Genomic DNA, 19571 nt, shown 5'->3' on the forward strand with positions numbered 1-19571 from the left:
CCAGTTAAAAGAGAATCATAAGAATGTTATGATGAAGAAAATATAAAATTTATCATGCATTTCTGGTAGATGTAATGATTTGATATATATATCACACACACACACACACACACACATATATATATATATAATGTCATTCAATTACAAGAACAATGATGCATGTATTGATAACTTAATATTTTCATATGCAAAACCATTCATTTGAAGTATGTTTGAAGCATTGATAACTTATTATTAATTTTTATGTGCAAACTCATTCATAACACGATACATTCATTTGAAGCATGTTTTCATGATATAATTTTATATGAAAGGCATAATCAAATTGAAAATAACTGCATGCAAGCATGGATACAGTTACATCAAACACTGCAATACATTCAAATCAATCATATTAAAACAATGTCAAACATGTACCTGCAGCAAACACATTCTAATATCTCGCTAACTACTACCATGACTAGCATGAAATCCAAACTCTAAAAATAAGAGCATTTCTATTTTCATACATTAAAATCATGCTCATCATGATCTCTGAACTACATCAAAGCAGTCATAGATATCCACAACTAAGTGAGTATGTGAACAAAAAATTGTTGCATCCAAGAAATTAAATAACTTGTGATGCACTTGCATCACTTACTCACCACGGGTATTTACCCGATTTGCATGTTATTGCCTTTGCATTTTTTTTATTTCTTTTTTATTTTATTTTTAGTTGCATGTGATGCTTAGCACTAAGCATTGCGCAATTAGCTCAGCTACGCACCTGCAAAGCACAATTATATACGACCAAGAAAAAAGGGGGGGCAAAGGCCCCTGCGACTCTTGAAAAGGAGAAGGCAGGGGCTGATGGCTCATGCCGGACCATGACGAAAAAAAGGAGGAAAGGGGGGAGGGGAGATGGCCTCTGCCGAACCAAGATGAAAAAAGGGGTGGGGGACGCAGGGGCCAAAGGCCCCTGCGGCTCTTGAAAAGGAGAAGGCAGGGGTCGATGGCCCTTGTCAGACTAAGACGAAAGGGGGGGGGAGGTGAGGTGACCGGACGGGGTTGGTCGCACTGCGAGGAGGCACCGGTGGTCGGACAGGAGGATCGGCGGAAACGGGCGGCGGAGACGAAAGGGTTAGGATTCGATTTGGGGGAAATCAGAGAGAGAGGAGAGAGAATGTTGCGGCTTAGACATGCTTATATCGAAAAATAGCGACGGATTAGTGACAAAAATATTCCGTCTCAAACTCTGTCGCTAAGTAGTGACTTCCTTAGCGACCAAAAACTTATGTCGCTAATCTATCGCTACGTTGCGACAGAGTTTAACACGGAATTGTTGTTAATCTGTCGCTAAGTAGCGATGAAGTATGAGACGAAATGTTTCTGTCTCTAAATTCGCATTAAATTTCAATTTTAGCGACAAATACTTTTTCTCTTGCCCACAGAGATTGTTGGTGCCAACATGGTATACATTTGTGATCGATGATATTCTAGGATTACACTGGCCCGGGTCAACTGAGTGGCAGCGGGCCTAGGGAGAAGGTGCTGATCCCTTCATCGCATGTTCCGACTCCCATGGGGTGTGAAGGTGGATGGATGCCTTTAACTGGTGGGCTCTGTAAGGGTGTCGGTGACCCCACTTGAGATTTATCTCACCGAGGGAAGGGGGGAGGGGCGCCATTAAGTAACCTGGTTCTCAGCAAGGGTTCTTCATCAAAAACATGAAAAATATATTCTAGGATTGTATCTTATGACATATGATGCTTCCTTGCTCACCAATCAAATGCATATGGATGGGTAGGGTGTCATCCAACCGAATATATCTGAATGGATAGGATTAGTCCACGTAGCCATCGAGATGGATAAAGAATGACACGTGACACGTTATATTTCATAGAATATAATCATTTTTCAAGTATTTTTTTTATTTATAATGCCAAGAAACTGCACTTGACACGATAACTTGGTCATGCTGACTTGCCATAGCTACAGTCTTCATGCCAGCAGCGTAAGCCTCCGAGGGCTCCCGGGTTGACAATTGTAGGATAAAAATAAATTGCACGCGAGGTGTGGCAAGGCATATTCAGTGCGGCTTGTGTGAGATGCAAGTGTTTGTTGGTTGGCTTTCCTTTAAACCAGGCTATGCCAAAGAGAGCATGTCGGCCACGCTCGCTTACCCAACTTTCACAGTACCAACCATTTTCTTTTAGAGCAAATCAGGTCAGCCTTGGATGCCGTTCATCTATTTGATGAACTGCAGCCAGAGCACTATGGACGGATAGATTGTTTCTTGGATGGGTCCCTTAGAGCGTTGAAACAAAAAGTTTTAGATAGTGTTCTGTCGGCCATTCAGAAAATGGATGGAATGGCATCCAAGGCAGCGCTGACGGATACTGTCAAGAGCTGCCTCTGACCTGATACTCTCTCTCTTTTTATATCTTTTTTATTTTCTGAAACAAACAGTACAAACCATTTTCTTAATATGGTTAAGTTTGATGGGCCCACTGATTCTTACGCAGATGGGTGAACGTGCGTGACAACCATAGATCACAGATTTTTTAAAAAACACCCGAACTATCATGCTTCATTTAATAGGTTTTGTATTTTGTAGGTTTCCATTTTCCTATATATATATATATATATATATATATATATATATATATATATATTAGTCCTCTACAAAACCCAGTCCCACATTCGCACCTTCATTTTTGGTAAACAATGATGCAGAACGAACCGTTATCTGGAGAGTTAAGCTTTGTATCAGCACTATCCAACAAACCCAGCAGCAAAGAGGTGTGGTTAGGTGATCGGACCCAACTATTTTAGAAAGTACTTGGGCCACACAAAACACAGAAAACCATTATGCGACGGAGAAAATCACTGCACATAAAATCGCTACATGCACAACAATTTTCTGATTTTTTGTAAAGCACTTGGCTCCGATCACTGGATTTGCTCCGAGCAGCTAATTGTACATAAAAGGGATCAATCATTGGCACTTGAAAGGTTGGCAGCACATGAACCATTCAATTTATAAAATAATCTATCAATATGTGAAACAAGTTCCTTAATTTAGTATCCAGTCAATTGTGTATTTCCAATCCTATTAGGTTTGTTTCAAAACTATTTTCCACTTCAAGATGGGTTTATACTCTTCCATTTTGTACATTAATATCCAAGAGTCTTATCTATTCCTCGAAAAGAATAATTCAATGTCATACCAAAACATGAAAAAAAAAACTCATGCAATAAATCTTCTTTCAATTCATAACACGGATATGAACAATTGTTACACTTCATTTATTAAGCAAAAAACTCAAATTATCAGGAGATGCAATTCTGAATCATTCCTTTTAACCAACAATTAAAACTTAGATTAGAATCATAAGCAAAGAATTTAGAAATAGCAAAGATGGTTATAATGCACAGCAAGAATGGATGAGGCAATCCAGGTTGAAGGATATAATTCAGAGAACTTTAACCTAATCAAAGATGCACTTGTATAAGATCTGGTATTCAAGCAAATAAGAACAATAACATGGCAGATTAGATATACTCAGGAAAGAGAAAGCACAATAGCGATATAACATTCTGCAATCGTCCTTCTATTGCTGCTATACAGCAAACATGATGCAGTAGCCAAAAGCTGACCTAATTATTATAATTAACTGTTTATGTGACAGTAATGAATTTACATACAATGGAGTCCAAGAAATATGAAGCACAAAGAAAGAGATGCTATTTCAAGAGATTCTTATGGTACATGTTTGAAGGATAACATCTTTTACCATTGTACCTAGTAAAATGTTTCAAGAAGCTTTTTTCGACATAATATACTAAAAAAAATATTCATGATTATCTCTATTTTGCTGAGCTCCATTCTCTTCTTCCAATCTACAAGCAAGATAGTTGGTAGTCATCAATGTAAAGTGCTTCATCTGTCAGAATGAGTGAAAGTTTAAAGCTTTCAATCCTTCGAAGAGCAACAATTTCTGATCATGGTCCCGTCGAGTAGGTTGTATAATAACATCTTCATGGCATATGAGCTATCAATCATCTGAACATACCAAGGGCACTGAACTAAGCAATGAAATCACTATCGCATTATGTTCTCAAGTGAGATATTCAAATAGATTATGACATGAGTATCTTTTGATGAAAAAGATACATTTTCCAACCAGCACGAACTAGAGAAGCACTGGATCCAGAAAAGAGCCTCAGAGAAAAGTGCTTGGTCCAACATGTCCTCTTGTGCAACAATAGTATGTGCCACACAAAATGTTAGCCTCATGCTTGAAGCACCTGACAATGAACAATGTGACTCTTCAGACGACTCCTCCCAGCAATGCTTGACCAAAGATTTCTAACGAATGTCTTGAAGTAACCTTTACCTGCAATTGTCTCCCAAAGCTGATCCACGCTTATCTCATTAGACTTTGACACATCAACCAGACTGATACTCATGTTGTTGCGGATAATACATAGTTTCCCATTGAGAGGAACAAGAGCAGCTGCCTCCAAGGCTCGAGAATTCCCCAAGTGTAATTTGCTGTCTATTTGCTTGCTCCAAGAATCAGTTGTGCCATCATATACTCTTAGTTTGCACCCATCCTTGCAGTCTAATGCATAAAGCTGCCCATTCAAGGAGACACTTGGATTTCGCCAGCCAGCAACCATGCCATCATAAATGGGGAACCAGCTGTTGCTTTCTGGGATATAAACTTCACTCATGACCTGACGATGAGAGCCAAATCCTTTCAAGAACCACCTTCCCTGATAAACAACTCCAATAAATGGAACCATAGCAGTACTCGTATCCGCAACAAAAGACCATCTATTTTTATTGGGGTCATACATTTCTGCTGATCTTAATGACCTGTGGACTCCTTCACTTTCTCCACCTGCAACATATAAGCAGTTATTTATGACACAAGAAACAAAGAAATGCCTTCTCCTAAGCATATCTGGAGCCCGGTGCCACTTATTTGTCCTAGCATTGTAAAAAATGACTCGTCTCATGGATCCTTTCAATGGGTCTTTACCACCAAATAAGTATAGATGGCATCCACTTAGAACAGCACAACCAAATCCAAGTGCTTCAGAATATTCACCAGGAACAGGTGGAAGCGGCTGCCAAAGCTGGTATATTGGATCAAAGGCATGCCATGAAAATTTTCCATCTTTATCTCTTTTAATGACATAGATCCATTCCTCAGCCATTCCAAGGCTCTTACGAAGAGAGTAAAAAAAGTTTCCTGCAAGGAGTCGATACCACCTTTTGCAGACTAGCCGAAGTTTTCTATGTTCCACATGTGGAACCCGAATTAAGCATGCTATTGCAAGGTCATCGGGAAGGCCTTGCAGCAATGGGGATTGGCCCCTACTCCGATCACCTCGAATAGCCTTGTTTCTAGAAGAATGTATGGATGGCTTGATGTCAGGCTGAATGCAAAGCTTTGTTCCAGGGACAAACTTCCTTGCCCCTGCAACAGTTTTCAGGCCTGCATCTACCCTACAGAAACATGCTGCCGTATCAACCTCAATATAAAATACAGAAGAATATTAGAGTCAGAAATCAGATGCAATCCTTTAAATCAAAAGTAAATTCACAAGCAGCAATTTTCTTATGAATGTGTGATGTCCGTGTCCACATTTGTAAAGCATTGAATTAGGAAAAAAAAGGATCACCTTTGACAACATGATAAAGGAATAACTAGAGGCAACAAATAAAAGTTGTAAGTATCCTATCGTTACCCATATGGTCAGGCCCAAAGTAACACCGTATCGTAAGCATATCGTACATTTTTAATAAAAAAATCCAAAAAATCCAAAAAAATCAAGAAAAATCAGAAAAAAACAACAAAAAATCTAAAAAAAATCATAACACATGAAACAATGATGAATTGCACAAAATACAACCATAAAATCACATTTATGTCTCTATGAGCTACATAAGACATCATCAAACATCAACTAATATAGAATCATAGATAATATTGCATGCATATCTCACCGGAACAATGCCACAAGACTCATAATTTCATATTATATAAACAAAAACAAAATAACCAAGTTTATGAAATAAGATAAAAAAAAATATGTATCTTACGACATGGTACAATACAGAGGGTGTGTCGTACGATACTCTCGATACAGGTACAATACACACCCATATATCAAGATACGGGTGTGTATCGTATCGTTTTCCCCCAAAGTAACGATACGGTATGAAACTTACAACACTGCAACAAATTGAGCTGCTCAAGTTATACATTGAAACCCATTTATTCAATAATGTCCAGAGCTAGAACCACATTTTAAGTTTATTTAATAAATTGAGCCAACCTCAAGCATGAAAATGCTCAGTGAAGAAAAGAAAAGAGTTAGAACATTCAACCTCCCTTTCCTTATTCCTTCAACTTTAAAATGACAAGAACAAATTACCTTTTCAGAAAACATGACTGGCTCTCCCTGACCCAAGCTTAGATGAGCCATGCTTGAGCACTATTCATGTAGGCTATATCCCAATTTATATTATTTACTATTCACATTCTATAATTCTTTTTGCCTTTTGACAGTTAGATGTTAGTAAACTAGTAAAGTCACTAGATGTTACTTAATTGTAATTTTTTAATATTTTGATGTCATATATATTTTATCCATTGCATATAATTTTTCAATTTATACTATTTTTATACATTAAATAAAAGTTAACAAAATTCCACGAAGGCAATGGGTTTACTAAGCAAAGTCCCAAGTCAACAAGTCCAGTCACAAGTCACTGAGTAAAAAAATCACACTATTTTGTATGATATGAATAATTACAGCAACCAGCGGTCATTGGACAAGATACAATTCTCATATTAGAAAAGGTGAGAATCATGTCATATAGTATGACACGATATTGAATTGTACAGGTCATATCCTATAAGATACAAACCATTTGGCAGTTTAAATCTAAATTTTTCAAACAAATTTTTATTCTATTTTAGTAAGACTATTTGAATAAATAGGATTCTATTATAGATCAACCAAGGTTGCCAAACAAGGAAGCAGAAGTGGGAAATGATACGGGAAGCAAAATCAAGACGTGGGACATTTTAAAATTTCTAGTTAGTGAGAATCAGGAATCGATTTGGAAGGGAACTGAGAATGAAGCAGAAACTGAATCAGGAATTAGTGAGAAGCGAATCCGGAATTGAACAAGAAGCCAAAAGGGAACTGAACAAGAAATAAAATAGGAATTGAACAACCAAAAAAACACTAAACACAAATAAAATCAAATGGGAAACAAATATAGAAGTTAGCAGCAGAAGTAACTAGAGCATATGTGAAGGGAATAAAATAGAGAATGGAGAGAAAAGTTGAGAACAATGATGGAGAATGACTTCTAATACTTCTTACTCAAAAAAGGCTCTTCACACTTAGATACCTACAATGACTCTTAGACTAAGCTTTTATAGCACTAGTAAGACCTTTCTAGATGTATTGAGACTCCAAAAGACTCTTAGAAACTTGTACCTATTTAATAACTCTAGAAGACTCTTAGAAACTTGTACATACTCAATAATTCTAGAAGACTCTTAGAAACTTGTACATACTCAATAATTCTAGAAGACTCTTAGAAACTTGTACATACTCAATAATTCTAGAAGACTCTTGTTCAAGTTTAATTTATTCTCAACAATATGCACCTAGTTCTGGTGAGGTAACATTTTTAACTGAGGACCATCTTTACAGTTTATGGTTCTATCTTTGTCATATATTCTGAAAAAGCTACTTTTGTCCAATTTTTGACTAGATTTTTACTGATGTACATTGCCCACAAGTTTTTATTACACATATTTGATTTTTTATTATGAAAATATTTGACATGAATAAACACATACCAATCATTGAACCACCCAATAGGTTATTTATAGTGACATAAGCGTATCACACCAGATGTTGTTCCCATATCTGGCCAGTGGCCAAGGGGTAACCTCTCTTGATACTGGAGAAAATGGATATGAGAAGCAGATCTCTTCTTAGTTTGAGAAAAGTTAAAATTTTCATTTGTGGATGCTAGGTATCAATCTAACCGTGCTATTCAATATTTGCAAATAAAGCATCAAATTTATTAGCGAGCATGTAACAAACCAATCATGGCATGTCTATCATTTAAATAGTGTAAAACTGGTATCAATAGTGTGAAAAGTTAAAATTTTCATTCATGGATGCTAGGTATCAATTTAACTGTGCTATTCAATATTTGCAAATAAAGCATCAAATTTATTAGCAAGCATATAACAAACCAATCATGACATGCCTATCATTTAAATAGTGTGAAAACTAAAAACACAACCAATGAAGTTCTTTTTTTATGTCTGAGATATCAAATCAGCTTGTGCCTGTGATAGTATTTATCAAGCAGCTGGGTTTAGAGACAGCCACCAAGCATGACAATGTAGACAATAGATATTTTTTACAGAGACACTAGTCAAAACATAAACACAGGATTACCAAGCCTTAGCTCATTGGCACATTAATGTTAAGAGAAGGGTTTTCTATTTCACCTTCATGTATTATTGTTCTTTTATATAACTAGTCCATTGCCCAGTACCTAAATAATCACCATCTAAAACTTTCATCTTAGGAATTGGCAAAAAAAATGTCATTCAAAAACCAAATAGCAATTATTTTGGATAAGAAATTAACTTCTTATTCTTGTATTCTAACACAACAGAACTATATTATTGGATCCAGGAAGACAAGGAAAAGGCTGCTTCATAACTGTAGAGGCCAGATTCAGTGATCATGTGAATTTCTATGGATAGCTAACCTAAACCTGAATCTATTATATCAATGAATATTGAACTTATTGCTGAGAATTGAAGTCTTCACCAACATTGACTGTTCTCCCCTATCTTTTTAGTTTACTTTTCTAGGGGAGCTGGGGTTGTGGCATTGTTCTTGACAAAGAATCTAAGCCAATCTGGACCTGAAGCCTAATTTAATCAACCCAGAAGCAATAGTATTTGGAGAGGTAAATATGGACACCAAGAGAACACATTATTTCCTATAGAAACATCAAGTATCAAATCATGATCTTCTATAAGCTCCTTATGTTCTATCCCTTACTATTAAATCTGAGAGTGCAAATGATCATATATCCAGAATTTTCATGAACAGACTATCCAAAGTAGTGATCATAAGAACACATGCCAAATGCCCACTTCTACCATATCATCTTGAAGCTTCTAATATTTCCAGCAAACCATAACAACCAGCTTCCAAGAAACAGGTCCTTGACAATTCCAATAGACTGAAAACCTCCACGGTTGTCTTCAGCCAGACAAAAGCATAAAACATAAAACAAAGAAAATCCAAAAGCACAACAAATTACCTTTTATCCTGAAGCACTAGGGCTGGTAAACAAGCCGAACGAACCGAACATGGATTGTTTGGGATCAGCTCATTTACCATTGAACCCAGCTCCAGCTCCAGCTCCAGCTCGGCTTGTGCATGTGTTTAGATGAGCCAAACTCGAGCTCGAGACAAGCTCAAGTCAAACAAGTCGAGCCAAAAGCTGGCTCGTGTAAAAAAATTTGAATCAATTTCAAAATTGATGCCATTAGGTTTTGAACCTCAAACCAAGAACATGCCAAGAACTACATGCTTTTCACATGCCAAGAACTACAACTGTACAAAACTACTTTTTGTACAATATCTTACACTTAAATGCTATATAGTATATTTCCACGAGCCGAGCCGAGACAAACACTCCTTGTCCATTCTCACCCTTTTTATGCTTAACGAGCTGTTCATGGCTCGGTTGATCACCTACATAAACCGAACACGGATGAGTTCATGGCGAGCTGAGCCACCAGTTGCTTGGTTTGTTTACCAGCCCTATGAAGCAGCAAACACAACCACATTATCTCAATCAAACTACAAGAACTGGACTCCACAAAGAGACAATATCACACCTATTATGTTGCATAAGGGGAGAGGCAATAATCAACAGGATACTAATTTATGAAAGAATCCAGAAAAACATAATGTCTAAAGTCCCTTCTTGTGAAAACAGACATAGCAACTATATCCAGTAATTTGCTTTACCAAATTATGGATTAAGAGTCGTGACAAGATTGCTCAGAATTTTATACATCAGCCTTATATCTAAAATATATATCATGTATAAATATCTTAATTTTTCGTATATGATTGAAGCATTTCCTGCATGTATTACTATCAGCACTTTAACAAACCTCATGATCATAGCTTAAATTTTTAAAGCAATATGCATGTTTTATTGATGGTTGACTTGAATTCAAGATAAAATCTAAAACAAATGAAGTTTGAGAATACAGAATGATGGAATAGGTTCTTTATGCACATCAAGATAATTTTTTTTGTTAACTAAACAGGATTTGGCAACAAAAATATAGGTAACTCTTTAGCAATAGCCATGCATGTGACCTATGTTCAAACTTATAACTCCTTACAGGATGCAGAGTATACCTGCAAAGCATGATAGATTCAGCACTAGTTTAAGATCCTTCATAGTGCACACTCCCTAGTACAGAAACAGGACTCGAGTTGATTATTCGGTCAGGCTTGTAGAATGAAAAACTTTGTTTTCACATGTACCAGCCATAGGAAAAATCTGATACAAAGGATCGTTGGTAAAAACCTGACGGTTTGTATTCATCTAAGATTCGAACTTTGAATCAGCCCACACATGCTATGTATAAGCATTTGACTAATGGAAAATAGTCACATAACGAATACAAGTTATATAAGAAACAAAGTTTGAAATGTTTCATATCTGAAACATAGCAAGGAACATCAATCAACTTTTCTGACTGGAACTACATAGATCTTCACAGGAAAGAAACCAAACCTTCTATACAAATGAAATAGATGGTGATTCATGTCACTGGGTACAAATAAATTAAGAAGTGGGAAGTGAAGGAGTTCACAATATATCCACCCTAAATGTAGACAAAGTTGTAATGGATCAGACCAAATAAAGGAGAGGGAAGAAATAAGGAATCCAATTTCCCTTAAGAGAACAATCACTCTGATGCAGTATCACACACCTAATGTCTACTTACAAAAATCTCGACGAAGTAACCAAATAAATATTAGAAGATCCAAAACTCTCACTGACAACTACAAGCATGACCAGCATCTGCCAGTGATGAATGTTGAGGTGAAGAAAGCAAAGCAGCATCTTCCAAATGTGATGCCTACCAAAACTTTAACAGAAAAGTACCCATAAGCTGGTGAAAGTCTTCAATATCCAATATTTAGCAAACAAACGCAACCCAATGCCTCCAGAAACATCAGTCAGGCGCAATTTTCTAACATCTAATTGCAGGATTTTGGTATTTAATCCAAAGATTCGCCATGCACGGTGCCAAAACGTAGTGCATATCGATCCACAGATGATGAAGGGCCACGAGAGGAGGCTTGACGGCGAGTATACACCAATGGAGGATCATGGAACCGAGTTGAAGATGGGTCAGAACATAATGAAGGCAACAAAGGAACTAACTCCAAAGGAATGCGACGAATGGGTAAGGGAAAAGATTTGGACATATCAGGATTCACACGAGACGCGCACAGTGAGAAGGAATGGTCTCAAAGAATGTGACATCCGCACTGATATACTCTTAAGGAGCAATGGGGTCAAGACATTTATACCCTTTTTGGTTTTTTGGATACCCAAAGAAGACACATTTAGTTGCATGTGCCAAAACCTTCATAGTTATTCAATCATGCATATATGTGTTTTAAGGTTGTCAAAAGACTTTCATATTGATTCAATCATGCATATATGTGTTATAAGGCAGTCAAAAAACTTTCATATATGCTAATATTATGCTCATATGTGTTCTAAAGTTGTCATAGTGATGAAAGAATGCGTGTATGTGTTTTAAGGTTGTCAAAAAACTTTTATAGTGATTCAATCATGCATATATGTATTATAAGGCAGTTAAAAAATTTTATAGTGATGAAATCATGCTTATATGTGTTCAATCATGCATATACCAGCTTGAAATCTAACAACATGAAACAAATTACATGAATCTTTATACCTGACGGGCACCGGAGCTCATGTTGAATTCAGACGAAGTTTCTCTATCTCGAAAAAAGTTGCACAACTCATTATGGACAAGGTTGAGAATGACTTCATGTAAAAGGTCATGTATCCCATTTTTTGCATGGACGCAGACGAATCCTCCTATACATGTTCTTCCTCTTCTTTTTTGCACTCATTTCAGCCCGTCCCTTGAACTCTGGGGACTTGGCAATAAATGATGTTAGGTGTGAGAAGTAGAGGAGAGAGAATTCAAATATGAAAAACATGGGCTGTTTGGAAAAGGTTAGACTTGATGACGTGGAATAGTCTCATATTGACGATGTTTGAGTTTGTTGTAGGCTTTAAAACCTACATGTAAACTCTCACACTTGTTCCTAAGAACAAGAGGTTGGGATGACTACCACACGCGTGCGCGCCTGCCCGGCGCTGGTTTGGGTAATTGGCCCTTTAGGGCCATATTCAATCAAGGCCAAAGTATCTTTTTTGCCTAAAGTTTTTGTGTTTATTTGGATGCTTTAATAGTGTGCAGCTCTCATTTTCCACTACTACCCATATCTTCAATAACAATTGACCAACCTTTCCAAACCTCTGAGCCCCTCTTTCATTTGTAACTTTTTGACCATGTTCAAGGCCACCCAATCAAATCATATTTTCTAGGGAATATGGTTGCTATGAGACCTTCCCTCCTGCATATCTTTCACAACCATTTTGCTAACAATGCTCTGTTGAAAATGTGCAGGTTATGAACTCCCAAACCCCCCAATTCACAATAGTATGCCAACTTACCATAGCATTTGATCGACCTTCTGACTTTTCTATTCAAATGAACCATTGAAGGATGCATTTTAAGCGCTTATCTACCTTTGTTGGCAACCTGAAAATTTGTAGAAACCATAAGAGTTATGTTAAACTTTATCAAACTTTTGTACTCTCACCCCTTACTCTTCCTCTACCCTAACCCAATGTAGGTCCCTTGATACACCCATATGTAGCAGCAGCCCAAGATACATCATTGGAAGGGAACCCCTATCATCATCATCACAAAAAAAAGGATCATCAAAACCAACATAAACCATTTCGGAATGCCTCTCAAGCATTTATTGAACAAGTAACATGCATCAACATAAATGCAACAGTTAAGTCAACCACCATGGATGTTCAAGTTTGGTTGAACTTTATCAAGCTATTAACCAGCTCAATGGAAGATAACTAAGTAAAAATGGGTTTAAAAAGGGTAAATTAAAAAACAATCAAGGCTAATCAAACTCATTAGAATGATACCAAGCATGTCAACAAAAATACAATGCAATAAAACCTTAAAAGTAATAGTCAACACAAATTCAAAACGGAAACTACCATTTTATCTTCTAAAATCCTAGCAATAAAGAACACTTTGGCCTATATTTCTTATTTGGTTCTTTAACAAAGTAATACTTGGAGAGTAGAGAGACCAAAGAGAAAAATCCTAGCACCAAAACTGGGAGATCTTTGGTGAGAACATCTGCAATTTGGTTTGGTGAAGGAATGTGAGACACCCTGAGTTTGCCTTTCGCAATGTGGTCCTGAACAAAATGCACGTCAATTTCATTGTGATTGTGAAGAACAAGATTCACAACAAGATAAGTTGTAGATTGTAAATATGGATAGGTACGCCAAGTTCTCAAAAGAGGGCATAAACCTGCGAAAATTTGGTTGCTGCATTCGTGACTGCTCTGTATTCAACCTTTGTGCTAAAACAAGCATTTATTTGAACTCCATGAAATAATATTGAGAGACAACATAGCCAAAAGTAAATTTGTGATCATCAAATGAACCTGCCTAATCAACGTCTGAAACAGTGAGTGAAATAGAGGTGGATGACCTTATCAGAAGTCCATAATAAATAGTTTTTTTGAGATACTGGAGAATTTGTTTCACTGCATTCTAGTGGTCAACTAATGGTTTATGCATATGCTGACACACGTGGTTGAAAGAAAAGGCAAGATCGGGATGAGTAAGAGTTACATATTGCAGTGCACCCACTATCCGATAAAGTGTAGGACCATAAAAGTATGGTTCGTCTGATGTTAGCCATGCAGAATGAGACATAGGTTTGGTCTCTCGCATGGATGTCTGGTGTAGGATGTATATTTGCGTTGGGATAAAAGCAGTTCATCAGTGGTTTGTAGTACTTTAATGCCCAAAAATAATGTAGAGACCCAAGATCCTTTAATACAAAACTCTAACTTAATCATGTTATTAAGAATCAAACAAACACTGAAGACTTGCTTGTGACAAGAATGCCATCAACATATACCAAAATATAAGCACTTAAATGATGTTTGCACTAAATAAAGAGGGTTGCATCAGTTTGAGATTCAATAAAACCATTGCTCAAAAGAACAATACTCAAATGTTGATACCACGCCTGAGGTGCCCATTTGAGACTATAGAGAGCCCAACTAAGCTTACATATATGATGAGAAAACCGTAAATGCCAAAAACGAGGAGGTTGTTACATATAGACTTCCTCATTAATAGTTTCGTGAAGAAAAATAAAGTTGGTAAACATGTCAGCATTGATTGAGGGCCACAGATAGTACTGCATGAATAGTGAGGCTTGATAACATGTCTAAATGTTTCAAAATAATCAATGCCTTTGTCTTGATGAAAGCTCTTAGCAACCAAATAGGCTTTATATCACTCAAGAGATCCATCAACCTTCCTTTTAATGCAATAGATTCGCTTGCATCAAATAAGATTATGGGATGGATCAGGCAGAACAAGAGTCCAAGTGTTACTTTTGAGTAGGGCAGAGAATTCGGTTTGCATAACATCACACCAGTGGAACTCGGACTGATCTTGTTTAAAGGTAGTGGGTTCAATGTTAGTGAATAGTTTAGTAAGAAGAGGCAATAGGTAGAGGGTGCTTGGTTGCTTAGAAAAGTTTGAGTTTGAAGGTCCCATCTTGTGCACAGGTGATCATATGATGAGTGTGAGCAGAAGGAGGGGTAGTAGGGTCAAGAATAATGGGAGCAAGTGAGGACTCTACAACAGGTGGTGAAGGAAGAGGAGGGGAACTGAGAACAATAGAAGGTAATGGTGGCATATCAGAGGAAGATGTAGGTTCTCAAAAGAGGGAGTATGAGGGGCATTAATAGGTAACATAAAGTTTGGCACTACTGAGGGTGTGTAATTTGCTGAAGGTGATATATAATGATGTTGGAAAGGGAAGAAGCTTTCATAAAAAATAACATGTCGGTAGATAATGACTTTTTGATTTATGGGATTTAGGCCAAGGTATCCATAGTGAATAGGATTATAGCTAAGAAAAATATGATGGGAGGACTTGTAATTTAATTTATGAGCTCAGTAAGGTTTTCGGTACGAGTAACATGCACATCCAAAAAAAATTTAAAAAGTATAATTAGGATCTTGATTAATTAAAATCTTCATAAAAGATTGATGATATAGGTTGGGAGTAGGTAAGTGATTAATCAAAAAGATTGTTATGGAGAAGGCATGAGTCCAAAACTGAATAAGGACATGGGGGGTGTAATGCCCCCAAATTTTAATCAAGAAATTTTAGTGAATTTTTTTTTTTGAAACCTGCGAAAGGGCTATACCAGTCTTTTGCAAACTCGGACTTGAGCTGGTAACAATCAAACCACAACACACATACATGATTGAAATGGATTTCTAAATAAACCATTCATTAATTTAAAATGTTTAAGCATAATTAAATTAGAGTCTTAACACATTATAAAAATATTTAAAATGCCTAAGAGTCAAAACATAAGTCAAGTATTCGGAAAGACAACAATGTTTGTCCTGGCACCACCACAAGCATTTTGCATCATCAGTTTGCTCATTGCTTGAAAAATAGTAAAATTAGGAGGTCAAACCATGGCCTAATAGGTAACATTATGCCATATAAATAGGAAAATAAATTTCAAATGCATAATGTATGTAATGCCCATATCGATCAAGCATATACCACAGATCCAGATTACCTATACATACATTTGAGCATACAGGTAAATAAATGACATTAACTTACTCTTTAGTACAATACTTGTATTCAAACTTGTCAGTAATTAAGATCATGCACTATTGCATTGTGAACACCCCAAATTTTCCAAAAAATTCAAAATTTCCTTTTTTGCCCTTGGCCCCCATCTTCTGAATAAATCGGGTCAACTTTTGATTTCTATTTATTTCTCGGATTCACTGGTTGAAGATCCGAAATCCAAATTCAATTTTCATATCTGACCCAATTTTGGATCCAGATCTGATATCCAAATTCGATTCTGAGTTCGGGTCTTCTTTTTTTTTCAGAAAATCAAAAAAATCAATTCTCTGCATTTGGTTCAAGATCCAATCTCAATTCGAGGTCCAAACTCAAATATTATATCAAAATCTCAGATCCAGACCCGTTTTGAAACCCAATTTCTAAAATTAACCATGTATTTTCCCAAAAACTTTGTTTCAAAAAATCTTTAAATTTTAGAACGAATATTTTACAAAAACATTTCAAAAACCTCGTCTGGATCCCATCTTTTAAAATCCTCATGTTTTGAGAATTTCTCTCAAAAATATAAAAAGATTTCAAAAAAAAATATTAGCTTAAACCCCCTTTATGGAAAGCTTTGTAAATATAACCCTTATTTTGAAAATCTTAAAAACTTAGAGAACCATTTTTGAAAAGCCCCTAATGGCTTTCTGTTATAAAACAGAGCCGAAGGGGTCGATGGTTTTCATCGCTTCTTCACCCCTTCATTGCTCTTATCGCTCTACTTTCTCCCTTTTCTCTTTCTCCTTCCCCTTTTCCTCCTCCCTCTAGTCTTTTCTCTCCTAAACTGATCGAAGAAGCCAGCCCTCCCTACAACAGAGCCAGCTTCATCTACGGTAAGAATTCCATTCTTCCCCTCTTTGATATTTTGTGAATTTATTCCTTATATTTTTCAAGTTTTGCATTGTTAATTCCTTCTCCTCCTCTCTTAGAATTTTTTGTTCATCAAAAACATATTGTGTATCATCGAATTGCCTATAGCAATATCGATGTTACACCTCTGCAACAACATCAAGGCCTATTATGTTAAAGACTACAATGCATCATAGATGTCATAAATCATTTCCAGCATCTGCATATGCGCATGACCTCCTATCGAAATTTTGAATTCATGCATTAGTTTAGCATAGAGGCCTCTGTGTTCAATGCTTTATCAGCTCTCTGTTGCAATTCAGCATTAGTTCTTCGTTTGCATCGGCTCCTTTTACATTTACTATAATTATCAGGCTAGACATCATATCTGCAAGCTCTCTAGCTTCAAATCTGTGTCACAATCTCGTTCCATCAATATTACCCATTTGTATCTTGGTTCCATCCCTTTTCATTCCACTAGCATCGCATATCGCTTGATTTTAATTAATTTCAGTAACTAGTTTCATGTGTTTTCGGTCTCATTCCCTATGTTTTTGATAATTTCATCTATCTTCATCATTTGTTTCATAAGTTAGAATGGGATTTCACCTTATCTACATTTTCTGTAATGGATCCGGATGAGCCATGTTTTCATTGTAGTTGAAGCATCTCACCTCCTTCTGTACACATTCTACAACTTCCCATCCTCTGCATTTGTATTGCATAAGAGGTTCCCCTTTCCCCCTTTTACCTGTTGTTGTTCTTTCTCTTTTGAGGATTTGTTGATTTCATTGTGGTTTATGTTCTTGCTTTACTAGTTATGCATCGGTTTATTTACTTCATTTCTTTTTTTTTTCTTTTCTAAATTTCTGGTTATATCACACGGTATCTTCCCCATTCAACTATTGGCAACGCCTGACCTGCATAATAAGCATCATGTTCATTTACCCATGTTTTCACTTAATCGTCTGTTTCATTTATTGATTCACTATATTCATCTCATTGCACACACCATATCATACAGCAAGTGTTTAATACATGTCTTCTTTAGCTGAATCGGATGTAACCCCTCTTGACTTGCCTTAGACAGTTAATGTCAAGCCCTCAATATTTATTGGATCATGAGCAACCCAAGCAGAAGTTTGCATAACTATTTTCCTGTGTATATATGTGTTGCATGCGTGTACATTTGAGATATGCGCCAAGTTGATAGTTGTCGTGTAATGAATATGGTGAATAAGTAGGACATTCAATGATTGTAAGGTAGATTTCCTTTTTGAAGAGAGTATTGGCTTAAGACGAGCAGTTCATCTAATATAGCCTAATTGGTCAGGGTACTCGATCAATTATGCTTTTAAGAGTCATCTAGCCTAACTACAGGGTTTGAGAAATTTGAAGGCATGGAGAGACCCTTACTTCAGTTTGTATCCTCTATTGAAGGCAGAAACACTTCTCAACTCCAAGACGTCAAGTGTGGATGGACCCATTTGGAATGCATGAATGACTTTTTAGATGTTTCCATTAAATCATTCTAAGGTCCTAGCATAGAAATAGACAACGATGATTTGCGAATGGTGAAACTCATTTTCTTATGGTTTGGGCTTAAATCATTTTCCTTGTTTGCTGGAAAGATATGACTCATGAGTGACGAGCTGATACCCATGGTTCAAAGGATTCATTCCAATTAGCACTTTAGTTTGTTCATTATCATTAGATTCTGGTTACTTGGAGTTGTCGTTGTTTTGTAAGTTGTTCTATCTTGCATACAAGCATTCAGTGGCTTATTTACCTGTTTTTTGTCAATAAATATATCATTTCATTCTTGGATTAGTGGATAAAGTCTCCTTCAAGGAGAATGCTTCCACTTCTTGATTATCTATCTCCTTCACTTCCTCACAGTCTATTGCACTCCCTGCATACACAACACCCTTATACCTTCCTCCCCTGCAACACTGCATCCACGTTCACTTGCTACACCTCCCCTTAGGCATCACTGCCATCTTCACTGCACTTACATCAGCACCCGGTTGTATTTGTGCTCTACATTTGCAGTACCTACATTTGCAATGTCACCCACTTACCGCAACATTTGCAATGTCACCCACTTGCTGCAAAATCATCACTTCACCCATACATTCACATACTATCATCACCCAGCATCACTTATCCATCTAGGAATCATTATCACTTTCACTATATCCCTTGTCACCTCAGCACTCTAATTGCCAACACTTTCACTCCTTCACTCCATGACACAAGCATGTTTACCATTCCCTGTGCACATCACCTTCAGCATGCTCGCAACACAATCATGTGCTGCTACACATTTCCACTTACATCAGTCACTTGCATGTTGCAAACACCAGGCACCCACATTGTCTTCTATCCTCTGTACCCAACACAATCACTCCCACCTGCACTATGCTTGTTGTCACCACTGTCACAGCACCTTGTATACTTGTTGCACTCTCCCATGCATCGCATCTCCACTTGCAGCACACCTAGTAGCACCTGCATCTCTCACAGTGTGCACACCCCACCTCCTGCACTTCCACTTCCTTCACAAATGCACAACCTGCACTTACA

The 19571-nt window shown here is 36.9% G+C and overlaps 1 protein-coding gene across 1 annotated transcript; it reads right to left on the reverse strand.

Moving 5' to 3' along the window:
- Positions 1-4278: 4278 nt before the first annotated feature.
- LOC149842040 (F-box/kelch-repeat protein At1g55270-like) lies at positions 4279-5211 on the reverse strand. Its single transcript, XM_090001257.1, has one exon. The coding sequence runs from the start codon at positions 5209-5211 to the stop codon at positions 4279-4281; it is 933 nt and encodes a 310-aa protein (XP_089857383.1).
- Positions 5212-19571: the final 14360 nt, after the last annotated feature.

Source organism: Nuphar pumila, chromosome 3 (genome assembly GCF_984573655.1).
Source record: "Nuphar pumila chromosome 3, dmNupPumi1.hap1.1, whole genome shotgun sequence".
NCBI classification, from domain to species: domain Eukaryota; kingdom Viridiplantae; phylum Streptophyta; class Magnoliopsida; order Nymphaeales; family Nymphaeaceae; genus Nuphar; species Nuphar pumila.